The 27,267-nt window shown below is 43.8% G+C and overlaps 1 protein-coding gene across 3 annotated transcripts in view; it reads right to left on the bottom strand.

The window, feature by feature from the left end:
• ddr2a (discoidin domain receptor tyrosine kinase 2a) overlaps nucleotides 1-25,873 on the bottom strand; it is a 35,140-nt gene extending 9,267 nt beyond the window's left edge. For 2 of the 3 annotated variants that reach the window (XM_029281112.2, XM_029281113.2), the window contains exons 1-4: nucleotides 25,713-25,873; nucleotides 10,216-10,328; nucleotides 1,111-1,213; nucleotides 151-382 (exon numbers count right to left, since the gene is read on the bottom strand). In XM_029281112.2, coding sequence (XP_029136945.1) covers nucleotides 151-382; nucleotides 1,111-1,213; nucleotides 10,216-10,297 — 417 coding nt within the window. In that variant the 5' untranslated portion in view covers nucleotides 10,298-10,328; nucleotides 25,713-25,873. The remainder of the gene's footprint in view (nucleotides 1-150; nucleotides 383-1,110; nucleotides 1,214-10,215; nucleotides 10,329-25,712) is intronic. The other variant, XM_020653505.3, reaches the window with a different exon arrangement.
• Between the last annotated feature and the right edge of the window lie 1,394 nt (nucleotides 25,874-27,267).

Raw genomic sequence — 27,267 nt, 5'->3', positions numbered from 1 at the left:
GGCCTTCCAATATCATTTTTAGATAATAAGAATAAATAGACAGCGATATCTCTTTAATGTCGATAAACAGCTGAGAGGGCATAATTCAGGACGATGAGAATCAGCAGTTTGTTAGCGATCAGTTTCTTCATCTTGTGGAGGTTGACTTACCTGCTTGCCCTGCCTGTTCCTCCATGAGATCCAGCGGCTTCCATCACGGCTGTATTTGATCTTGTACATCTGGGCGAACTCGTTGCCGATGCCCCCTGCGTGACGGCCCTGCGTGCCAACAAGAGTGATGAAGTGGAGCGAGCGCAGGTCAATCTGCAGAAACTCCTTCAGACTGTCTGGCTCCACCGTTATCTCTGGACACCACGCGCCGTCCCCTTCCTCAAAATCCAACCTGGAGGAGACAGAGAGAGGGGGGGGGGAGACAGAGGGGTAGACAGAGAGAGAAGGGGGAGAGGAGAGAGTGAGGGGGGAGAGGGGAGAGAGAGAGAGAGATAGACAGAGGGAAAGACAGAGAGAGAGAGGGAGGGGGGAGAGAGAGAGAGAGAGAGAGAGAGAGGTAAAGTAGGTAAAAAAAACAGAAGGTGGATTTTCTTATAAGAATTAAAGCAGGAAAGGGAAAGGACAAGGGAGAAGGCAAAGCAAGACTGAAAACACAGCTAGGACCGAGAGGAAAAGTGGGCACACACTTTTGCCACACTTTTGTGTGTGCGTGTGTGCGTGTGTGCGTGTGTGCGTGTGTGCGTGTGTGCGTGTGTGTGTGTGCGTGTGTGCGCGTGTTTGTGTTTGTGTGTGTGTGTGTGTGTGTGTGTGTGTGTGTGTGTGTGTGTGTGTGTGTGTGTGTGTGTGTGTGTGCGTGTGTGTGTGTGTATGGTTGTTCATCCTGCAAGGTGCCTGTACTGGCTTATTTGCAGTGAACCACAAACTGGGGTATCAGTTCTACTCACGGCCGCATGGTTAAGGAAGCATGTGTGTGAGTGTGTGTGTGTGTGTGTGTGTGTGTGTGTGTGAGTGTGTGTGTGTGTGTGTGTGAGTGTGTGTGTGTGTGTGTGTGTGTGTGTGTGTGTGTGTGTGTGTGTGTGTGTGTGTGTGTGTGTGTGTGTGTGTGTGTGTATAATGTACCTGCCATATCTAGCAGCTGTGGATTCAGACCACTGGCTGGAGGCAGAGATGTCCTCGTCCTGTATCTGACCTCCTGACATGCCCAGAGGATACCGACACACACCTGAGACGGGACGACATGTTTCATAAGAAGACGAGAAGAAACCAGCATGAAGGTCAAAAGATAACTCAACTTTATTTGTGCCTGAAGGGTGATTGGTTTTGCCGAGGTTAAAACTGAAAGAGGTGCTGAATGGAGTGGCCTCTGAGAACAATGATGCTTAACTGACACTCTTAGCAGCTGCTATTAGAAGTGCTGAGTCAACATGAAATATAAACCAGTCCCTGATATTCATCAAATCAAGTCCAAAACATACAGTACAGAACCACAATAATGTTAGACTTCATACATACAAGAGAGTTACTGCTGACAATGTTTCCGACAGAAACGGACTGCTGAGTAAAGAGTCCATCAGTATTAACTCATCCATTCATACACATTCACACACTGATGGTAGAGGCTGCTGTTTAAAGAGTCCGTCAGTATTAACTTATCCATTCATACACTGATGGTAGAGGCTGCTGTGTAAAGAGTCCATCAGTATTAACTCATCCATTCATAAACATTCACACTCTGATGGTAGAGGCTGCTGAGTAAAGAGAGTATCAGTATTAACTCATCCATTCATACACATTCACACACCGCTGACAAAGCAGCAGGAGAAACTTGGGGTTAAGTGTCTTGCCAAAGGACACATCGGACATGTGGCTGCAGGAGCTGGGTATTGAACCCTGACCTTTCAGTCAGGAGATGTACGACTCTACCACAGCCGCCTGGTTCAGCTCCCCTCCCTTCTCTCAGACCAACCACAGTGCCGCTGGTTGGCGTTGTAAATTCAAACATTGACCAGACGCCCTCAGAGTGAAACGCCTTAATTCTGCGCTTCTGTCGGAGGAGTAGAAGAATATGAAGGACAGCTCTGGATGAGGGGATGTGAAGAGACTGCACACAAACATATGCATACACGCACACACATGTAGGCCACTACACACCCCTCTCCCTAAAACTGTGGTTGCTCTATTGAAATAATAAGCTCGATAGATTCAGCGTCTCTGCCAGAGCAAACAGTGTTGGTATCAAGCTCATGTGTAGCGTTAGGCACTGTGTGTGTGTGTGTGTGTGTGTGTGTGTGTGTGTGTGTGTGTGTGTGTGTGTGTGTGTGTGTGTGTGTGTGTGTGTGTGTGTGTGTGTGTGTGTGTGTGCGTGCGTGTGGCCACTCTGTCTGGTTTGAGGCTATCACGGCCCCACAGTGCGGTCAATAGGAGTAATATGACCCTCTGTTTCCTGCATGCCCCTCCTCATTTGTGTCTGTCTCCGCTCTGTCCTCCTCTCGCTCCTGTGTGGTCCTCCTGACCCGCTCTCTCTTCTCCCGCCTCTTTAGTGGTAGGAGGCGTTTTAAGTTAACTGTGTGATTCAGAAAATCTTCAATTCATTAAGTCTCAGCAGGCCGACTGAGCGTGACACACAGCCAACATGCTCTCTGACTGCATGTGTTTCCTCCTGGGTGTTTCCAGGTTGGGTTGAGCTTGTGTTTGGGACATACATCGATAACTCCACCTAACAGGATATGACCGCTACTTAGCCTCGAGAGAAAGAGCCTTTGGAAGAACTTGTGATAGCCTTTGGGTCACTGTTTTCACTCGCGCCGAGGCGGAAGTTAAAAGGGAGTCTGACCCTGTTGGCCTCAAAACCCCTTTGAGAAGCTGCCAGAAACAGCATGCAGCGCTCCAGGTTCAACGCCTTTTCTGTCCCTCTCTCGCTCATTCTGTCTCTCTGTTTCACCCTCTTCCTCTTTTCCTGATCTCCTCCTAACATTTGTGTTAAAGTCGAGATGTGGAGACTCCTGATGACCTGATACAGCACTCATAAGTCTCCACACATGTAACAACACACTCGTGCAGGATTCGTCATGGCAGTGACATGTTGACCACTCAAACTAAAACTCTCAAAATGTCTTTATCATTCCCTTGTTTCCTCTCCTTTGAGCCTTTCCCTTTTATTTATTTCTGCCTTCATTCCTTTAGCACCCATCATTCATCCACCCCCCTCCCCTCCCCCTTCTCTCCTCACACCAGGTCGTCTCGGCTTCATTCAGACCACATCAACAACAAAAAGTAATCTCCCTCTCCTCATATTCTCAACATATTAAGAGTGTCCTTGGCTGCATAATTAAAAAAAACATTTTAAGGAAAGTTGCGGTGTTCAACTGCAAAACAACCTCCAGAGAAACAGCTGACGTCTACAATGATTCAAATCACACAGGGAAAGAGACGTTGTTTGACAAAAAAAGGCCTGACTTTTCTTTTAAATGGGGTTCTCCATCTGGGGTACTGACTAATGCAAGGTTGGCATGATGTTTGTGGGCACACGCACCCTTTAGCCTTTCTATCCCCACTAATGGTAAATGGTAAATGGACTTGAGCTTATAAAGTGCTTTTCTAGTCTTCCAACTACTTAAAGTGCTTTTACACTGCATGTCACATCCACACATTCACTTTCACACACTGATGGTAGTGATGGTCACTATGTAGTATCATCCATCAGAAGTAACTAATCCCATTCATACACCACCACTGAAGCAGCAGGAGCAATTCAGGTTTAAGTGTCTTGCCCAAGGACACATCGGACATGTTGCCCAGCTGGGGATCAAACCCTTGACCTTCTGGTTGAGATGCAACGACTCTACCAACTGAGCCACAGCCTGCCCTAATGATGAGCTGTCCTTTTAAGAAACACAATTTGGCAACATAAATCGTCTTAGTTTTATTCTTTAGGGACCCAAAACAAAGATGTTTGTGCGAAGTCACAATAAAGTTCATTCAAAGTTTCATGAAGGAGTAACACACCAAACCCTCTCTCTCTCTCTCACCTCTTGGTTTTTCACCGTACTGAGGCTACTGAAAGGCAGGTTTGTTCTGTCCTGTTTGCTTCCTGACCGCTGCTCAAAATAAGGTCACACACACACACGCACACACGCACACACACACACACACACACACACACACACACACACACACACACACACACACACACACACACACACACTTAGTACCTGTCGGTTGATGGTTATTCTGGTTTCACTGCTTTTAAATTACTTTCTGCTTTATTTTATTATGGGGAAAGACCATGTTTCAAGTCAAAGTTACAGAGTTTCACCTCAAAGTCCACACGAGTCGCTCACTGTGATAAATTTTTATTCACAATGATTGAATTCTCTGTGTTTTCTCTCAAAGACGTTACTCAAAATGTCTAACTCACAGAGATTTATCATCTCACTCAGCGGTCCTGCTGCAGGTTTTTTTTTTAAAGCATATTTAAGATTATTAAACTCCGTGCAGTGCCTCTGTTTCATGTTTTGTTTTGAGTTGTGGTAAAGTGTACAATCCTGCAGTTCCTGGAGTGTCCACTAGAGTCTGGCTGCAGAAGCACAGGAAGTCACATACACACCCATTCTAAAAGGCCTGTTTTTACAGCAGAGATTAACATGTTTACAGCCTGGTTCAAAAAACCAAATAGGTGTGATTAGCTCATGTCTCAATGGACACACTGTACGGGGGGTGAATGTTTTGATGACTCATCAGTTTTGATTTGATGAAGGATAAGAGTTATTCACAATAAGGCGTGTAGTTGACCTGATTGACAGGCGGGCGCGGTGTAACAGTTTGTCAGGAGGTTTAAAACCCGCCTCAGCTCCAGCTCTCAGCCTGTCGTTAGGTTGACTGAAAGTTAGACTGAGACAGCATTTCCAGCATGGAGACCGCCATCGATGGGACTCCAGCGCCCCCTGCAGGAACAGACGGGTGACGTCACTCAGGCTTCGTCAGTTAATATTTACACTGTATGGTGTCATCTTGCTCTGCTGCCCCCTGGTGGTCATACATACGAACATAAAGACAGTCAGCTGATCCAAAGTGGGATCACCTAAATATGCACGCCATGATTAACAAATATAACGCTAGCAAACTGATTAAGTAAAGAAAACAGCCACATCAATCCAATCAACTGCTGAAGAAATCAAACCTTTGTTTTATAAAGATGGTTTCTTCTTTCTCTTCAGTTATCACAGTGATGTGTGATTCTGATGCAGAGACAAAGCTCTAATGCGTTTATTCCTCTGAGGTTTGTAGCAGAGTCCTTCACAATAAAAGCGCTTCTTGATATTTGGCTGCTCTGCCCAGCCTTTGCTCAGGTCCACGCCTCCTCCCCCTCCACTGTGAAATGAAGTTCGCCCACTCACATGCAAAATGGGAAAGACAGGGATGGTTTAACTCTACTGCTTGGGAATTTTAAACAGGGGAAAGTTGGCATCACTCAACATCTCGGCTATGAATATTTCCAGACTGTGGAAAAATGATTCTCTTCTCGACGCAGCAGACCGAAAGCATTAGGCAGAATTATCGGTGGATATATCCTGCTTCCATATATCAGCACAGGTTGAGATCAGAGATCTTATTGACACTTGAGGCGAGGGGTTTTCAAGTGGAGAATCCCAGGAGTCAGGTTGGAGATGCGAAATGTCTTGTATGCTGAACGTGTTGAACTTTGACCCTGATCAGATGCACAAACAATCCTTGAACGAGTGGTTTAATACTGGTCAAAGCACACAGACTCAAAAACACGCACAAGGGCCGGGAAGGAGGACAGAGCCAATTCGAATGGACTTTCCTGCTGTCAGAATGTCTGGTATGCATTAGCCACAGACTCCAGTGGGATAGCTGGATCCACACACACACACACACACATGCACACACCCACACTCACAGAAACACAGAGAGGAACAGAGACGGGCGAAGGAAGTCACTCCTCCAAATGTCAGACACTGACATTCAGATTGTCGTTGGGAAGATGCTTCAATAAAATGACCACAGTCCAAATGTTTGTCACTCGATGCTGAAAGCTGAGATCAGATGTAACGTTCACATACAGGTAAAAAGGTTATTTGTAGATACGTTTACCTTTAGTAAAAAGAAGTGGATAAAAGTGACCACAGCCATTATAAACACTCTCTGTGATCTCTATCTCTCGTTTTTTAACCCTTTTTGCTTGTTAAACTCTGCTCTCTTTTTTTCTGTTAGCTTTGGTACAAAGATCAGACGAGTGACAAACTGGGAAAGTCGAGTTGTGCGTGTGTGTCATTGTGTATTTGTTCGGTCAGTGTAGCTCAGTCGGTAAAACAAAGTTTCTAAAATGTCGACATGTGGGGAAAAGGCTCTCTACAAGACTATTGTGAGATGAATTGAGAACTCAAAAGGTCAACTTGTTTTTTCTTCTTTGTTTATTTGTTTCAAACACGTCATTTTTGTGGTTTTTCTTCTGCACTGTTGGCTAATCCAGAAAACCCCACAGGCCTGTCACTGGGGCCTTATGTGTGCCAAACGGATTTAGTTATTACAGTCCATGTAAAGTGCTTTTGTTTTTAAAGGCAAATACATGAGTAATCTGTGCTTCTTATTTTATTCATATTTAAGATATGTACACCTGAACTGAAGCAGATTCTAACATCTAGAAAGCGCTGCTGTTAGTTTTTGTGCTAAAAAATAAAAAAACTTCCCTTGACATTACTCTCAGAGGCTCTGCTTATCAACAGGCAAGGCAGACAACATGTTTAGGGCCCAAGGCTCAGAGCTCCTCAAAACATTTGTTCTTGTTCTAAATCCACTCTGATCCTGTATTTGATCATGCCTATAAACCCCTCTATTTCAGCCCTGCTCAGAACAGGCTGTTTCTGTGTCTGTACCTTTAAATATGTAAATGAGCTGTGTCTGACCCCCTCTCTGGAAGGGCTTGGGTGTACTCGGTCTTTCTCGCTCCATGTCCTATGGTTTACGGTGAGAAGGCAGACTCAGAGGTTCAGAACAAACACCTAGCTGTGGGAGTGTCACCCACCTGGGGGAGGGGCTAGTGCCCTTTGTGATGTCATGAAGGGAAAATCTCCAAACGGCCTGTTTTCTGAAAAGTGGAGCAAGCAGAAGACGGAGAGGATGGACTTTTCTCATCATTGGGGGGATTGTAGACAGACTAAAGACACATGTTAGAGTTAGAGGAACATGGTGAAGTAAATTTAACAGAATATGTGACCTTTAAACCAGAGCAAGCTCAAAATGCGCAAATTTTGTATTGACAGTAGGAAACCTCCCTAAGGGGGGCCCCCATCTGACAGCAGTCACTCTCGTTCTGTTAAGTGTTGCATGCTGCATTACCTCTGTGAAAACCAAAGTTTGTCTAGGTGTCGGTAGCCTAGTGGTCAGTGCGCGAACCCCATGTACAGAGGCTATTATCCTCTAGAGTGGGCGGCCCAGGTTCAAATCCCTCTCTCTCTCTCCCATGGTTTCTGACTCTGTCCACTCTATTCTATCTCTAACAAAAAGCCATAAAAAGCCCAAAATCAATCTCTAAAAAAATCTAGTCAATGAAAGTCCCTGAAGGAGAACAAAGAGGACTTATCTCTCTGGGAGTGAAAACAGAAAGAGGAAGAAAAAGGAAGAGGTAAGCCTCGGGACACGGCAGACAAGATGCTGATGAACACCCCCAATGACTCCAATGGGGTCCTAATGGAGTCTAGAATCGCTGCTGTTTATTTTTAGACACCTTCAAAATGAAAAACTTCACAGACATCTCACAGAGTAGCACATTTTGTAAGAACTTTTATTTTGAAGGTGGAGGCTGGGTTGGGTTAAAGTGGGAGGATGTGGAAGTGATGGGGCATTTTTTCCGATGTTGTTTCTTTTTTTTTAGATTTCGCTCAGCACAGTGAGGTCATCGTGACCTGTACATGTAAACTCTGTGTTTAATCCCCTCTCACTAAACCATGATCACCATCTTCATGTGAGCACAGGTCCACCATTATCCTTTCAACGATAAAGAAAACGACTCAGCTTGGATGACACAGATTTGGGAGTGAGGTCATAAACAAGTCGCCACTTTCAGGTTTTTGTTGGCAAATATTGACTTTTTCTCTACATCTTCAACAATAACCAGAAACCCTTTGACTCTGTCCCTACTGTTGGGCCTCAGCCATGCGTGTGCAACAAAGGACTCAGGCCTGTATCACAGTTCTCAAGCCTGACTAGAGAATTTTGTAGGGAACTAAACAAAGGGGTTTTAGCCCAGCAACCCCCCAACAGAAACTAACAAATAGGTGTGAAAAGTGGGGGGGTGGGGGGTGTCTGAATTCTCTATCCTCATTGGAGGAGGCCTGAGGTAAACCCACAGGCAGCTCCAGTCTTTAAAAGCAATCATCAGGCATTGCTTCCTTCTCTTCAAGTGTGGTCTGCCGACACCAGAGGATACCCTCTCCATATGATGGACTCCAGCATTCGAGACAAACCCTTTCCTGCTCTTCAAGTGTTGTCTGCTGACACCAGAGGATACCCTCTCCAACAAGATGGACTCCATCATTCGAGACAAAGCCTTTCCTCCTCTTGGCTTACATAGGCTAAACTCCAGAGCTGAGGTTGCTCAGTATAGGTAGCTCTTCACACGCTGAATTCAAGCATCAGAGGATTCAGCTGACTACTTCCACAGCATATTTTTAGGAGTTTTGGGCCCAATCAGATGCTATCAGGTTCGAGCAAAAAGAAGAGTTCTGTCCTTTGATTTTTCGTAAGACGTCATTGAACGCAACTGGACAGGAGCGCTGAAGGAAGCCCACTGATCCCTGAATCCACAAGGACACATAAAGAACTCGGCTCCTGCAACCGGAAGACCCTATAGAGCAGCGCTCTGGTCGAAGATCTGAATCCTGCTACCCTCCTCCTACATCTGCCACGAAGGAAACCTGCCTGAATCTGTTGATTTAACATTCAACAGAGTGACAATCTAACCAACTTTGCAACGATCACCAGGAGTTAACCCAAGTAAGAGCTTTGGTCTGGGCAGAAATAGTTCTGTTTCTTTTATAACCACTGATAATTATGCACCAATGTTGACGACACGTCACATTCTGTATATTATCTGTTGTAAGCTACTGCATTTGTTTTATTGTAATGAACCGCTGTGTTCGCCTATGTATGTAATGCTATGCTAGTTTACCTCCAGTCAACGGCTTTCACAATCAGAAAGACCAGTGTACCTGCCGTTGAATCAAAGTCCGGCCACTGGCTTTCTGGTGTTTAAGTCACAGTTACTGAACTCAGCTCAGAGAGCTCAAACTATTTCAAAAGGTAGCCACACAGCTTCCTTTGTTGTTCACCATTTTGTCACCATGTGGCTTCGTCACATGGTGCATTGTCTCTCCACCATCTTGCTCTCTCTCTCTCTCTCTCTCTCTCTCTCTCTCATCTACATACACACTCATCTACACACACACACACACACACACATTTACACCTCATCCACAAGCCTTGCTTAATAATGTTTGTTGCTTAGGTTAGTTTATGATAGTGATTTGTTTGATTAAGTTCATTGATTTTGGATTGATGTTGCTTTGTTTAAATAAATTCTGTTATAATTTAAGAGAGCAGCTGTTTGTGGTTACTGGTGTATTTACATTGTAATATAAGCTGGGTGCGAGGGCTTTGTGTACGGATTTCATGCCTTCAATTTATTAAATATAGTTATTCATTATTAATAATATTAGTAATTAAATAACTAATTTGAGACTGATTTGAGTGATATTTTGGTTATATTTACCTGATTACAGGTTGGTGCCCCAAAACGAGATTAAACATAGTTTAATGATATTTTATTTATATTATTAACAATTAAGTATAATTATTAAAGAATATAAACAAAGTTGACTTGATACAACCCCAACACTACTAACCAAATGTTGCTACTCTCTTTCCTTGTTAAAAAAAATGATTGGTCCATTTTCTTTGACATCACTAAAAACCATCCAAACAGCAGAGAGCTGTGTGTCTGTGCGCCGGGATCAAAGAGCCCAAACCAGGGCGAGGGAACCACAAAGCAGCACCGAGCCAACATCTGATTCAGTCGCAGTCTGGAACCCAAAACTCACAAAAGTCATTTTATAGCATTCACAAACTTCTGAATATGATCTCACTGCAGGCTGAGACACCTAAATCATAACAGTGGAAAAAAGAAGAGATGTGATTGGCCCTGACCTGGGTTGACCTGCGACGTGACGGCTCCAAACAGGAAGTGGAGGATGAGCAGGAGGAGGTGAACATTCCACAGGCGCTTCATCCCAACACATGCACAAAGATGGGCTTCCAATCTGAAAGACAATAACACAACAGGTTACACAGATCTGCCATGCATGCATGGTTTAATAAATAGAAGGTGGGATCAGTGATGAAGAGGTCGGTACACGTGCTGCATGGGGAGTGGGAACCGAACAGAAGTTTGGATATACGAGAAGAGGAGGGAGTTTAATTAGAAGCATGTTTTTATTTCTTTCAATAAAAGACACAAGCGACTGGAACTTCCATTGATGTAGTGCTTCATCAAACTATGAGAAAAAGAGCTGTAAAACAAGGATCTGTTACATAATGCACTTTTTAATTGTAGGAACGAATGATGCATGAGCTAGTGAGGGGACGAATGATGGAGGAAGTGGAGAAGGAGACGTCGAGGCACAGAGTCACAGACATGACTTCAGCTGGAACGACGCAGCGCCAACCGGTCACCTCTAACAGACTACCTCCTGCAGACCGCCTCCGACCGGCCACCTCTAACCAGTCGCCTTCAACCAAAGACCTCCAACCAGTCGCCTCCAATAAGCTGCCTTAAACCGACCGCTTACAAACAAGCCTCCAATTGACCATCGCCTCCAACCAACGGCTTCCAACCAACTGTCTCTCAAGCTAGCTTAGAAGTACTTAAAAGTACTGTACATGGTCCATTCTAATTTAAAGCAATAATGACCACATTTTATTCTACACCTAAAAACTCAACATGACCTCTTAAAGGAACAACACATTTATTGATTTATTGCTTTGGTAAATGTAGCCTGTTTTAAAATAACCCCCCCCTTCTTAAAATGATATGAGAGAAGAAGAAAAGGAGGAACAAGACCTTGTTAATAAACTTATTTAAGTCAGCTCCAAAGGCTGATGAGAGCCAGACAGAGGGAGCTAATGTTAGCCAGGAGGCTAGCACTTACAGTACTGATCGAATGTGCATACATTGATTTAAATTACATCCTGGGAGGGTCCATTCCCTGGGCCTTTGCAGGGGCCCAACCATTTCTACAGGCAGGCCTGTCTCCAAGCAGCCGCCTCCAAACGACCGCTCAATCAGAAAACAGTAAACAAGTGGTCTCTGCACACATTTCACTGTCATGTGTGTCCACTTAACATGAGAGTTTGAAAAGATCAATACATCCACCCTCCTTTCCTAACTTCCTATTGAAGGAAGATGTTTATTTTTTCACAATGAGGCGAAGACGTGTTCATTCAGTTTCACGCCTGAAAAGCTTTTAACCACATTAAGTTTCCACTAAACGTGAAGTAGATCTCATGAGTCATGACCGAGCTGACTGCTTGGAGAACCCTGTTTGACCTTTTTTTTTTTTTTACTGCTGCTTAAAGTCCCCGTTATATAACCGAGGTTAGTTTTATTGTTCACACCATGTTCAGTGCGTCACATGTCATAAAGTCGTGCGAGACAGTGTAATGTCAGCAAAGACAAAGATATGGAAAGGGAGTCAGATTTTTTTTTCAGCCCAATTCATCGTGGACAGAAAACAGTCTTTCTGCTAGAACTCATAAATAATAAAAAGTATCACAGAGGCAGGCTTATCTAAGGCCAATTACGCATGACACAAAACAAGACTACCAGAGCACTGTGGGAATTTTTAAAAGTGCTAGGTGTGTGTGTGTGTGTCAGACATTTCCTAGTCTCCATTCAGGCCAAAAACAACATTTTCCTGACGTTCCCCTCTAAAATAACAGCGAGACCTGCAGCATGCTGTTCGGGGCTGCAGTCTTCATGGTCTGGTCACTAGGAAGAGTCCGCTCTTTACTTCACATACACTCTTCAATCAATGTCAATGGCGTCTGTAAGCACCCTAATGTAGCATGTTGTTGTTGCTCATATTAAACAGGGGATCTCCACCAGCAGTCTGCTAACTCTCCACTCTGTCCAACAAATGTGAAGTCCAGGTTCTGCCGGTGGGAACATGTCATGCCCAAATTTCCTGAGATTTCCACATAGCTGCTACACAATGGTCAGATATTTGGGTAAGGGTTAGAGCTTTCTTTCCTGAGCTGTGAATGAAAGCTGATTCTAAAAAGTTGATTTCTTAAGAATAAAAAGCCAAATGATGAAGCAAACTTTAGAGCAGTCCTGAAATTAAATGTACATAAAGCTACTTTGAGATAGTTTTATTTTGTGTGGCTCTTAAAGACCACGTGAGCAGTGGCCTAGACAGACTTTTTGTGACTGGGGGGGGGGCTGAACCGGGCCTCCGACTTCTGCAGGGGTGGTCATAACTGTTAGGAACACATACATTCACAGAAATGACCACCAAACTTGTGATATTTTTCAACCAATCAGAAGATAAACTGAGGACCTCAGACTGTACCAAAACACATGACAGACCAAAAAGATGGAACAAAACCAATATTCAAAACGTCATTTTCTTTCCAGGCACACACTCATGATCCATCAAAAAACGGCTCCCTATGTCCAAAGTCAATATTTAAAATGCTGACCAAATTAAATGGGCTAAACTGAAATGCAAAGGAAGCTACCTGTTGCAACACAAACATCCAAAATACCAGTTAATGTGACCAAAAGTCCCGTCTCTGACAATCATAGTTCAAGTCTTTGGGGTGTTTTTTTTCTAGGTGGATTTCAAAGGTAGCCCTGGACACCCCCTGGCTCCGCCCCTGCACAAATAGACAAAAAATGTTCCTCTATTTATGTGATAACAGGTTTTTGTCACAAATAATCTCCCCCTGCTTCATTTCAGCAGCTGTTCATGTCTCTCTCTGTCAATCTTAGCTGTGGAGAGTGTAAACAAGGGCTGTCTTTGCAGTGTGCACATCATCACATGGTCTGACAATGACCTGGTGGCAGGCATACAAAAAAAATAGAAATAAATATGTAGAAATAATAACTTGCTTTTAAGCCCATGTAGAAACAACATTTGTTTAAGTCTGTTTTGTAGTTCACCAATTAAAATCTGCTCTTCTCCACTGAATCCCCCTTTTCCACCAAACCAGTTCCAGGGCTGGTTCTGAACTTGAGAAACTGATCAGATCTGCCCCCAGAAATAAGAGTAATACCGTTAGACACTTCTGCGAGGTCCATGCAAATTGTGGAAGGGACAACCAGCTGACTGGGTCACTGAACTCTGCAACAGTTATCCATGTGTTGGAAGCGATGGAGGCTACAGATGTCCTCTGTTACTGGTGAGTTTAGTTTTTCAAGTGTTTCAGGCCAGCTATTAATTTACAGCTACCAGTTTCTGTATTAATGGTATGGAGGTAATGTTTTTGAGGCCTCACTGACCCGACCTGCCTCTTTCATTGTGCATTCACACATCATCTTATCGCCATTTCCTGGAGTGTGGGGTTACTGCCACTTCCCTCTGAGACCCCTTCACTAAGCCTAACTTCTTTTAGCTTTTCATAGCTAATGAAACACAAACACCTGATGGCGTGTGTGCATTTGGAAGTCAAAAATGTGTTTACTATGTGCAGGGAAAACGTTCATGTAAAGGCTGCCTATGCTGTATAGAAGAGACCTTGTACCGATGAGTTTTCAGGTTTGAAACCATTTACTGACTTTTTACATCACTGCTCAAACATTTTTCATATAATATCACTCTCTCAGTCTTCAACAGAGAGAAAAGAGAGAAAGAGAGAAAAGTAAAGAGAGAAATAACAAATGGATTAAAGGACCAGTCAGTAATAAAAGTCAGATAAATCAGATGAAGTGAGCTTACTATATGATCAGACATTAAGGAAACATGCTACGTTGAAGTGCTGGCTTCTCTGACAACAATGCAGCAGCCAGTATGTCCTCCTTCTAACTTTAGATTCTGGTCCTGAATGCTCTGGATTTGTTTGGACCAGAGAAGGTCGGTGCTTTTAAGACACCCCCCACACGGGCGTTTTGGACGCCCCTCGGTTTGCCAGATATGAGAGCAGTTATCGGGTCAAACCAACAGGTGTTGCAGCGATGGAAGCGGGCAAGAGAAGTGGTTCAGATAGAAACAGAGACAGCTCTCTACAATGTTTAGAATTTAGACACTAGGGGTCAGAGTTACATACTGCTCCTTTAATTATAATAAGATCTTACATAAATATGCAGAGGGAAAAGTCCTATAGTTTTCTGGCTATATTGATTGTTCACTGACAGGTGAAAATATCATGTTCTCCTAAAATTAAACTTGTCATTCAGCTGAAAGTTTCATGCATCATTGTTCTTTATGTATTTCATTTATTGGTTGTATGTTGTAATGTTGTAGTACTCGAAATTGGTCTTGGTCTCAAGACCAATTTTCAAAGGTCTCAGAATTTACAGCATTTTTACTTGGTCTTGTCTCAGTCTCAGACTGGGTGGACTCCAGATTTTAAATCAAGACTGGTCAAGACCACCACTGACAGGTTATTTCTCCACATCTTCATTGTTCTAAAAGAACAAATAACTTTGATTCATTTGTAATTTTATCCCCCGGTGATTGCTGCAACCTTCCAGGTGTTAAGGTAAGGAGTGACATGCCCACTGCACACCAGATGGTGATTTTCAGTGATGTTTATGGTCTTGGTCTTGTCTCGGTCTCGGAGCACTCTGGTCCCGGGTATGTCTTGGTCTCGGTTGATGTGGTCTTGACTACAACACTAGTATTTTGTCACTCGCCCTCATGTTGCTGCACTTCCTGCCTTTGTGTGGTTTCCCTCTCTTGTGATGGAGTGCCCCGCCTTCATTGTGTTCACCTGTGTGTGATTAGCCCGTGTGTATTTAACGTCCGTATTCCCTCTCTACTAGTTCCTTAAATCAAATCTTTTTTTTCTCTAGCCCTGCTCCTCGTGGTTTGTGAGATTTATGAGTTTCACATTGAAACTTTGTGGATGAAAATGTTTGAGAGGCTGTTAAAATGGTGAAAAGTATTTCCTGCGTATGGGTTGTATTGTTATTGCCTCCTCTGGATCCAGCTGCGTTCTTGATATGAAGAGAACAGCTGTTATTCCGCCGTTGGTTTCTGTTACAGTAACATCCGATCAGTCAGCAGAGCTGGAGACACACAGGCAGGTTAACTGCTCTGGAAAACTTCTCTCCGTTCTCTTCTTACAGGAAAACAGCAGGAAAATCTGATTCATGAACCTCTATCGCAGGTTCAAAAAGTGTTGCTTCCAGGACTTTTAACTTTTCACTTTCTAATACACGTTTAAAGGAAAACAGTTATGAGCTCATGAGAGCAATGAGGAATCATCAACATTAAAAAGTGTCCATAGCATTTCTTTATTATGCTCATGCTGTCAAATGTTATCCACACAAAGTTTGTTAGCTGTCTTGTTATTAACGGTATTTTCTTCATTTTAAGAAACGTGCGTTATGTTTGAGAAGTGAATATTCCTCCGTAGAGTTGAGTTTAAGTTTGAGTATTTTTGTTCTGAGAAAAGGAGCAGAAACAGTCGGAGAGAGGTGGAGGAGTTGGAGACGAAGGTACCGCAGCCAGCTGCACAAACCCTTCAGTGGTGGATTTATTCTCAAAGCTCCTGAGAGACGGAGCAGGAAAAGACGGATATTTAGGTCACATGGCCTTTACCCGCCTGTATGTCGGAGCAGATCTCAGAGGATGTACAGTACATCTAATCTTTGGGCCCTTACTTATTTCACATGAAAGAGCTTGTACATTCCTGTGAATAAGTCGTGCTTTCATTTTCATTCATACTTTTCTTATTGTGAGTTGATCAATGAAAAAATGTCTCCTTCAAAGAGTTGCAGCCCTGGCATGACTCTAGTAGCATTTACAACAAACTACCGTAAAACTTCTAATAATCGCCCAGGCTTTTATTTCCTGCAGCAGTGTATGAAATAACCCAGCATTTTTATGTTACAGGCGTCAATACGAGACAGGCCTGTAAAGGAAGAATGTCCTACTTTTTGATCCAGTAGATGTCACCCTTGAGAACGAGAATTAAACCAAAACATACTGCTGTGTGGCCACACCTCCTCCATACTGAAGCCTCCGCTCTCCTCCACAGACACACCTCTAACCCTATCCTCTCGCGTTTGCACAAAGGAGTTATGAAATTGGAACGCACATTAATTAATCACTAAGCCCTAAGCGCAAGTGGCGGACAAAATCGTCCTTGGCTGGAGGTGCATTGTTGTGTTGCTTTTTAGTTAGCTCATAGCTTCACATTGCACATAAATTGACACAGAATGACCATGATAATCAGTGAGTATGTTCTTCTTCTTCTTCTCTCTAGTCGTTGACTGAAACAGCTTTTATACACAAGGGGAGGAGCCGGCCGTCCCGTCCATGTAAACACGGCCTGACAACAACACAGCCAGCGGGACTTGAGCTTCTCCCTCATTGTAGACAGTCATGACTCAGAGACACATTTACACAGGATAGACTGGATTTATGATATATTTATGTGGAACTTGTCGGACATTCTGTCTTTAATCATTTTCATACGAAGTTCATGCACAGCAAAGACGAAAAAGTCTATAAAATGGTAAGTTTACACCAGGATTATTTAACCTTGTACTAAATTAGGATATCAGTAAACAAATTAATTCATACATCACTTGTTTGATTTGATCTTTGCTTTGACAGCACATTCTACCAATGTGCTGCACTGCAGAAGACAGGGAGACACCCTTGGTAATATATTTTGGATTTGCAAACTAATCAACACTCAATGCATCAGAGCCTCTAACTGAGAGTGTCCTGTATTTGTCAAAACCTGCAGCAACACCAGGCTGGTAAAAGGTACTGGGCCTTAATTTGGGATGGGCTTCTTTTTTAGGTTTTACGGTACCTACAGAAGCCACCAGTCCTACCAGAGCCGCAAAATGTTTGTTTGTAGACTGAAAGAATCAGTGACTGTCTGATCTATTGTCTTTCATTCTGCACCGCTAAAGATCCTGAAAGTCTATTCCCAACATAGTCACAAAATCCAAATAAACCAAAGTCAGACCCATGGGCTCTTCTCAAATTCTTCCAAAGGAAAAATAATAAACCTGAGCTTAAAGTGTTTAAAACAATCAAAACAAGGCTTTTTAAAGTGGAAGAACATGTCTGATGTTTTCTCCAAGGTGCAAAATCCTGCAGTTCCTCGAGTGTCCACTAGAGTCTGGCTGCAGAAGCACAGGAAGTCACATACACACCCATTCTAAAAGGCCTGTTTTTACAGCAGAGATTAACATGTTTACAGCCTGGTTCAAAAAACCAAATAGGTGTGATTAGCTCATGTCTCGATGGACACACACTGTACAGGGGGGGGTGAATGTTTTGATGACTCATCAGTTTTGATTTGATGAAGGATAAGAGTTATTCACAATAAGGCGTGTAGCTGACCTGATTGACAGGTGGGCGTGGTGTAACGGTTTGTCAGGAGGTTTAAAACCCGCCTCAGCTCCAGCTCTCAGCCTGTCGTTAGGTTGACTGAAAGTTAGACTGAGACAGCATTTCCAGCATGGAGACCGCCATCGATGGGACTCCAGCACCCCCTGCAGGATCAGACGGGTGACGACACTCAGGCTTCATCTGTTAATATTTACAGTTTGTTAATAACTCGTAAAGGATAGTCACTGTCATAACTTTTTAACTTGTAAAAACAATGTTATGTGAACAATGTGGTGAATGTTATCAAATGTGTCAGTATATTTGGTACCAGAGGGAGTTATGGCACGTCTTTTTCCATTATTGGATAAAACTAACATGGTAAATGGACTTGAGCTTATATAGCGCTTTTCTAGTCTTCCGACTACTCAAAGCGCTTTTTTTGAAGATTTATTTTTTGGGCTTTGTGTGCCTTTAATGCAGAGATAGGACAGTGGATAGAGTCAGAAACCAGGGAGAGAGTGGGGAATGACATGCGGAAAGAGGCCACGGGTGGAAGTGAACCCGGGCCTACCGCTCGAGACGAGAGCCTCAACACTTTTACACTGCAGGTCACACATACCCTCATACCCTTTCACACACTGATGGTAGTGATTGCTATGTAGTATCATCCATCAGAAGTAACTATTCCCATTCATACACCACCACTTAAGCAGTGGGAGCAATTTAGGGATAAGTGTCTTGCCCAAGCACACATCAGACATGTTGCCCAGCTGAGGATTGAACCCTCAACCTTCCGGTTGAGAGATGACGACTCTACTAACTGAGCCACAGCCTTTGTGGCATGGAGTTACCCACTCAGTCTAACGTACGTATATGACAGTTACAGCCTGGACTGGACAGGAATCTGAATTATTACAGAAATAATCAACGATGACTGGACCTTTGTCCAGAATGCTGAATGCCTGAATTCAGACAGTATCACCACCACCACCACCAGGGTCTAGACTCCATCAGGGGGTATCACCACCACCACCAGGGTCTAGACTCCATCAGGGGGGTATCACCACCACCACCAGGGTCTAGACTCCATCAGGGGGTATCACCACCACCACCAGGTTCTAGCCTCCACCGGGGGGGTATCCTATCCTGCTGTCACCCCTCTGATGACGGACTCTAATCGGCAGAGACGTTGCTCATTTCTCTTTTCCTAAACTGTTAAATAAATAAAGTTCTCCTGATTGAACGAGACTTTCTTCAGCAGGATGAGATAAAAGCAGCTGATTCACTGCTGATGTGAAATACTGGACGCTCAGTGGTTGTGTTTGGGTTTTTCCCAGGAGGCTGTCTTGTTTGTATAAAGAACCAGATTTTCTGCTGGGAGGGTCGAGGCCAGTACATAGACAGTAACGTTGGTGCACCATCCGGTCCTGCACCCTGGGAAAGTTTGCTAAGTCAACACTCAGGTTAACCTGGCTCTGGTTCCCCCCCCCCCCCCCACCACACACACACACACACACACACACACACACACACACAGCAGAATCAACAAGAAGAAATATCCACTCAGGGTTAAGAACAACGTCACGCTCCAGCCTATAAATCAAAACCTGGACGTGTTGATCTGATCTCTTAGGATCAAGAGAGAAAAAGTCACAAAGGCCTGAAGAAAGAGAGCTTCAGATGTCTCCTTCATCCCAACAGCAGGCCTGTTCAGTCCGTTGTTTCAAGCTGGGAGTTAAGCCCCTGTGATAAGTCTCCTTCAATCTGAGGCGTAATGGTCATATCCATATGCTGTACACGGGAACCATTCACATGTGCTTTCCATTACATCCTCTTGTTTCTCCCTTAGGACTCGAACAGAGATTCACAGATATTTTATTTTTATGAGAGGGCATTAAATCTCCAATCGGAGCCAGGAGGAGTCGTGTAAACACACCGCCATGAAACCTGGGAGAAGGACACACACAGGTCATCACGTGTTCTTGACTCTATCGTCTGGTGAGATGTGAGTCGTAGCGGGAAGTGATCATCATTTGTAATTATATTTAATGGTGGATTTCTGTGTTGCTGTTTAGAGTTGACTCTTCTTTTTCCTTTTTCAGCGTCATTGTTTTAAAGGGGACATATTATGAAAAATCCACTTCTTCAGTGTTGTTGAACATATATTTGGGTAACCTGAGTGTCTACTGACCCACATCATGTGAAATAAATCCATCCAGTCCTTTGTTTGTGGTCTGCAGAAGTCTTACAACACAGAGAAAAATGCTCTGTTTCAAATGTGCTCTCCTTGTGATGTCACAGTGTGATTCTGGTAAAAAAAAAAATCCCCTCCCCTCCCCTGGTATCTCCACCCATAGACTCCACCCCAGCCTAGAACAAAACTTTAACGCAGGTCAGCCATTTTTATTATACAGGGTCACAAACCTCCTCTGGTGCTTGATTCATGTTATATTTTGACCACAGCACAGATGTTTCATTTAGACCACAGGGGACTGTTTGAAAAGGTGGAGGAGGGGGAGAATATGTTCTCTTTACAGTAATAATGATGTGCACAGCTTTCCTCTTTATTATCCATCAGGACGCGCTCACAGTCCGTACTCTTGTCAGTGCCGTCTTAGGACTGAGATGCTTGGGAAAATTTTAAAATGACGGTAAGAAACCTCCCTAAGGGGGCTCCATCTGATAGCACTCCCTCCTGTTGCCCGGCTAAGCGTGCCATGCATTTATGCTTTGAAAACCAACCATGTTTGTCAATGAAGCGGAATTAGATGTCTGGGAGAAGAAAAAAAAGAGGAAGACGAGTAAATGTCTGCAGAGAAAACGTTGATCAACGCTGGTTGGAGGGGCCGCCAATTCATTTTAACAGACTCTAGAATCTCCCCACTGGATCCATCCCCTGAACGACTCGAGATCAGAGCTCTGTGTGTTCAGCTCAGATCACTGAACGTCAGCCTGTTGTCTTTTACCCAATCAAACGACTCAACACATCTTAGCGCCCGCGCTCTGACAAACTGCGCTCTGCTACAAGCATCATCAAATTTACGAACAAACAGCACTGAGGTTTTATCAGCTAAATGAGTTTAAAGAATGTCAACTGAGAATTCTCTTAACGTTGAGGTGGCTCAAGTTGAAGCCAACACGACGTACTGTGAGATATCTACGGTGGCTGGGAAGTGCAAAACAAACTTACAAAGTGTGAAGCAGTTTTACAAAGCTTGAGACAAATTAACATTTTAATGAAACAAAAAAACGATCCGCAGAAAACTTTTATCAGCCCGAGAACAAATTTACAAACCACAAAATCTTGACGGAGAGGGAATGTACCAAATGCAGGAAGTGACTGAGTGAGAATAATATAATGAGAATATGTGTATTTGTATCAATGCTATGTGTAGTTAAAGAGAATCTCAATGTAAACTAAAGAGTGGAGAAGAACATACTGGAGAACAGGAAACATGCAGCAGGAGGTTCATTAGAGCACAGAGATGGTAGAGGTGGTGTGCAGACAGTCTATGGTCGTGCAGTGATCACAGGGAATAAAGGTCACCACCCCCTCCCACTGGCTCCAGGTGAATTCTCCTGATTATATCCTGCTTAAAAATTCTTCCTGACTTCTGTCCATTGGTAAAAGCACTTCACATCTTTCCACTCTGCAGACGTACAACAGAGCACATAGAAGCAGCAACTCTAAAAAAAAAAAAGTCGTCCGTACGGCCCGATACGTCAGCAGTGACAGCTCTTTCATTGGCTGCAGGCTGTCATTTTGTACACAGCGGCAGCCTGCAACACATCCTGAGGTTCTCTTCATGTGGAATATATGAGCTCAGATCTTCCCTGACGGCCTGTAATTTAGGAAAACAGAGAGGTGGACAGACAGAAAATGATTGTCAAGACTAACAGACAAACAAACAAAAAGGAAGCAGACCACGCAAACTGGAGAGAAAGAGATGAATGACTGTGAGCAAACAGAGGCCACATGTGCAAACACGAGAGGATTCCTGTCATGTGAATGTCTTTTTGTTTCAGTATAAAAACAGCTGTTTAATGTAAACATGGGTATCCATTCAACAAGAAAAATACTCACGAAGAAGTAGAATTTTTGAAGTCAAGTTTGAGTCAGAGACAAATATGTGATTGAAGCTTAGAAATATGCAGGTCAAGACGAATGCAGCCTGCGCCGGGCTTCGAGTAACCCAATCCCCCTTAAATGGTGGGTGATGAGTCGGGCACTGGTTTGGGCAGGGTCGAAGTTCAAGCATGTGTGGGATGCTAAGTCAACAGCGTCGTATTTTAAGGGATGATGTTCCCTGAAATGTTGCTATTTATACCAAATTACAACGTGCACCTCGGCTGGTAGCGAGAGCCAACTGAGCATTGATTTGAAAACACTTCCAATCAAACGTCTGCGTCGAGTTACGGGCGAGCTAAGTGAGCACCCGCTGCCTCCAGGGCTTCCAGTGTGGGGGGATGAAATTACAGCCTCTGCTGTGGTTTGTGATTCGGGCGTGCTAAGATGTCAGTCAGATTCCAAACACCGGCGGGAGAAGGCGGCTAATTGAAATGACATGTCAGAAAGATGCGATGATAACACGCTACTAATGTGGTTTCTCTCTGCGCTTGGGATCTGTCCCGAGCATGCTTTTAGAGCACATATCAAATGTCGAGCCGTTATTTCTTATTGAATTAAACTGAATAGAAGTCGGGCATTTTAGCCTTAACGGAAGTGTGCATTTTAAAGATACTCCCCCGTATTGGCCGAGTGGTCGGTTTGCACGTCCCATGTGCAGACGCTGTGGTCCTTGGAGTGGGCGGCTCAGGTTCAAATCCAACATGTTGCTTCTTTCCCTGCACGTTATCCCCCCCCCCCCTCTCTCTCTCTGTCTCTCTGTCTCTCTCTCTCTCCCTCTCTCTCTCTCTCTCTGTCTCTCTGTCTCTCTGTCTCTCTCACTCTCTCTCTCCCTCTCTCCTTGATTTCAGACTCTGTCCTCTGTCCTTCTCTTAAAGCCTATCGCCTCTCCCCTGCAGCGTTGTAACTGTCCCTTTAAATAAAAAACAAAAACAGGAGATGTAACTTTATTATCCTCCCCCCTCGGAGATCCACCACAGGCATTTTCATATTCCCCTGTCATAAGCAATAAGTTTGAAATGATTGACGTTAATAAAGATGCTTTCCTATTTACAGAGCACAACAAAAAGAACGACCCACCCGCCCCTCTTCTATTCAACTGTAATTAAGAATCAATCTGTGGCCATCGGACTGTTCCTGGAATTTGCGGTATGGGTTTATTATTTAGCTTTTTTGTTTTTGTTTTTCAGGACGCCTCGTCTGCTTCAGCTTGTCTTTGTTCGGTCGGATGAGAATATGTGATTGTTTAAGAGACACAGAGAGCAGAAACAAGGTCACACTCCTTATCAATCACTCCTCCCTATCAGAGCTCGACCGACTAGTCAATCAGCCGATAATATCGATGTTAACGTATCCAGTGACTATCAGTATCGGCTAATTTTATCTCAGCTTTGCACTGATATTACTGATTTATTCACCAGTAAATAGCATTTCATTTGAGTATCATTGTATTGAACCAGCAGTTCTCTTTCACCAGCAGGGGGCGCTATATGGATGACAACAAGTGATCTTTCATAAAAAAGTTTCACAGGAATGATTTCAGCCAATTATCTGACAGTGTCCTAACAGCACACGAGCGTTAGAAAACGTTTTTTATCGCATATGATCGCACGCTCGCTGTCCACAATCTGTTAAATACTTTATTCTCTGCTCTGTGAATTTCAGTTTTGAAGGTGGACAAACTGAAGAGTGGTACTTTTATTTTTAAGGTGGACAAACAGAAGACTGGTGCTTTTATTTTGAAGGTGGACAAACTGAAGAGTGGTGTTTTTATTTTGAAGGTGGGCAAACTGAAGAGTGGTGTTTTTATTTTGAAGCGTGGTGCTTTGTATTGACTTTGTATTTCTGTAATCTGTTGACTCAAATCACAACACTCAGAGGCTCGTGGTGAGCTGAATAAAGTTGTTCTCCGGTGTTGACACAGGTCAAAGGTAAATATTTCAATCCTGATGTGGAAATTATTAATGCACCGTTATCTCCACTTTGTAAAACAAGCTAATGAGCTCTGCTGAGGGAGGAGAGAGAGGGTCAGCGCCGTGTAGAGCCCCTTCCTTCCTCCTATCTCGTTCCTCTTCTGCTACGCGGGTGACAAAGAAGAAAATAGAAAGGGGGTGTCAGAGTAAAAACGGCCGGCCTGCTCTGCCTTGCTCGAGGGCAGTTAGAACACTCCAATAGGAAACAAAAGAATCAAGCTGATTTTGTCACTGAGGCTTGCTCAGGTCGTGCGCTGTTTCTCACACAGACTAAAAACTCTACCACAAATTAAAGATTGATATCCTGATATTTTAATGTGGACATTAAATTGCTCTCTGTGCATGGTGTCGTTCCGGCTGCTCAGGTTGAAGTCCATCATCGTTGCAGGTTTGGACATTTGTTCTTCATGATTACAATTCAAAATGTTTGGGTCGCAGGGGGCCCTCAGTCTGCCAGTTGCCCACCGCTGCCTTATTATATCGATGAGAACACGTACATACCAAAGTGAGTAAAAACGTTATTCAGCTCAAAGAATGAGTGCGTTCAAAGAAACTGAAGACGTTTGTCTAGGGAGATGTTTTTCAGCGCTACCAAAGGAAGGCAAATTTGTGAATCTACACCAGACGTCTCAAATGTGGAAATTTCATGTTGCAGCAAAACTCTTAATCATGTCCTCATTAAAGGAACAATATGATCCACATAAATATATAAATCATAAATCCAGTCTATCCTGTGTAAATGTGTCTCTGAGTCATGACTGTCTACAATGAGGGAGAAGCTCGAGTCCCGCTGGCTGTGTTGTTGTCAGAGCTGTGTTTACATGGACGGGACGGCCGGCTCCTCCCCTTGTGTATAAAAGCTGTTTCAGTCAACGACTAGAGAGAAGAAGAAGAACATACTCACTGATTATTTGGATGTTAGTAAGAGTTTTTAGATCACGCTCATTCTGTGTCAGTTTACATGAAATCTGAAGCTACGAGCTAACTAAAGAGTGCTAACATTAGCATGCTAACACAACAATGTGAAGCTACGAGCTAACTAAAGAGCGCTAACATTAGCATGCTAACACAACAATGCAGGACACAGGTAAAAGACAATTTTGTCCGCCGCTTGAAGGCCACAGAACAAAGGGATCAGCTGTGTGGACCAAAGTAGTTACATAAACCTTAAAGTCACCTTGACCTCTGTGTACAAAGACTCCACTGATCAGCGGGAACCTCTCCGGTTCAGATCCTCGTGTGCTGGTTCACATTTCCAAGCTGTGAGCTCATACATATTCTCAACTCTTCAGCTGAGTGTGGAGGCTGAGTTTACCAAACGCCTTGAACCAGGGAGAATAGAGTCTTCTGTTTGGACTTCTATACCACATACCACAGGAGGACACCTACATACCACCTCCATAACACATCTGTGACACACACTTCCTGGACACACACCACCTCAGGACACACACCACCTCTGGACACACACCACCTCTGGACACACAAACCGGATGTGTCCTGGAAGCTGTAACCTGAGTCCTGCACATTTCGACCACAATAAATTTTGAAAGAATCCCGGAGACCATTAATGAGTCTGCTGTTTGACTCGTCAGGAACACACTCCTGACAACCCCGCCACAATAAAACTGAATAAAATTCAGTGAGGAAGGCACTGAATCATTGTTAAATGAAGAGGAAAAGCTTCTTTTCTTTAACCCTGCTCATGGTTTGAAGATGTGTTGAAATGAAGGAATGAGCCTTAATCACATCCAAATGAAATCAGTGTGCACTGGCTTCAGTTTGAAACAGCTGGATCTGGATCTGCAGAGACCAGTTTGAATCTGGCTCTGCTCTGCCGTCCTCTCTGTGAGTCTGCCGTGCAGCTACTTTACACAGAAAGGACATAAAGTTCAGACGAGCATCCACGGCTGCCGGCAGGAAATACTTACAGAAAACTTTAAAGGGTTCTCCAAATAGTCCAGCACTAAGTTCTACCTTTACAGTGCAGACAATGAAAGACACTCAGAAAAGGACAAGATGACTTACTTTGAAGAGGTTTCGTCCTTTCAGACCATTTGTTCAGAGGTGTTTTTTTAGATTATTCCAGTGAGAGTCAGGACGGCTGGATGTAGAAAGCCGAGCAGTTTCTCTCTTTTGCTCACTCGCTCGCTGTCTGTCCACCAGCCGCGTCAACCAGGGCTCACTGGGCTGATGTAAGACACCCCCACAAATAGGGAAAAAAAAGGAGGGAGAGGAGAGAAAGAAGGAAAGAGAGAGATAGAGAGAGGGGGGGGGGCCCTTCACATTCTGTGGATTCCTGGGAGCTTGCCAGAGAGCCAGAAATCCACATGCCACACATACGGTTTCAATTAGGGTTGAATCCAGCCCTCCATCAGAACGCTTTCTTCCTCCTGAAAAGAGTCTTTCTTCTCTCTGACAGTTAGAGACTGAAGAGACCATGATTTGTGGCTGCTGTCTTCTGGAGTCATTTCTCTGTCGTCTCCTCACAAACATATCAAGCTTTTAGAGTGTTTTTGTTTTACTGGATGACGTTCAAGTATTCAACAGTTTCAGTTTAGGTTTTTTGTTGACTCTTTTTTATTTCAACTCTTTTAAACTTCTGCTCGTCTTCTCATACACTCCTTGACCACATCACCCCCGTCCCTCATAACCTCCACTGGCTCCCCCTCCCCCAGCGGATCAACTTCAAACTCCTTATTACCACCTACAAAGCCCTCCATCACCTGGCTCCCCCGAGGTCCGAGAGATCGTCCTCCATGATGTCAGTTTGTGTTTTGCTGCTTCTGTTGTCTGATCTGTTTCACAATTTTGAATGATTTTTGGAAATGTGAGAGAAGATGCATCAAAGTTAAGTTTTCCTGTCAAAGAAAAGTTTCCTGCAGAGCAGGGGTGGGCAACTGGAGGGCCGGAGGCCACAAACGATCCCCCTCCTCATTCAAAGTGGCCCCCAAGTTGCCAAGATCCTGAGTTCAAATTTATTATAACATGAAAAATAGACATTTGTCAGAATGGGTGAAACTGGAGTCCCATCGATGGCAGTCTCCATGCTGGAAATGCTGTCTCAGTCTAACTTTCAGTCAACCTAACGACAGGCTGAGAGCTGGAGCTGAGGCAGGTTTTAAACCTCCTGACAAACTGTTACACCACCATAACTCTTATCCTTCATCAAATCAAAACTGATGAGTCATCAAAACATTCACCCCCCCCGTACAGTGTGTCCATTGAGACATGAGCTAATCACACCTATTTGGTTTTTTGAACCAGGCTGTAAACATGTTAATCTCTGCTGTAAAAACAGGCTTTTTAGAATGGGTGTGTATGTGACTTCCTGTGCTTCTGCAGCCAGACTCTAGTGGACACTCCAGGAACTGCAGGATTTTTCAGCATCGGCTTCATTTGTCAAACCTGGAGCTTGCTGCATGGACTGTACTCGATTAAAAATTGCAAAACTGCAGAGGAGATACCTGCACACTTACTCAACTGGGCTGATCCGGTCCCATCACCATGACAACTCTACACCAAGCTGTTATATGCATACTGCATCTCATGGACACGTAGTGTTATAATTTCTAAGGACACA

The sequence above is a fragment of the Labrus bergylta genome, chromosome 6 (genome assembly GCF_963930695.1).
Source record: "Labrus bergylta chromosome 6, fLabBer1.1, whole genome shotgun sequence".
NCBI lineage: Eukaryota > Metazoa > Chordata > Actinopteri > Labriformes > Labridae > Labrus > Labrus bergylta.
Note: the sequence above shows the minus strand (reverse complement) of the source record. Positions and strands in the feature narration are given on the sequence as shown.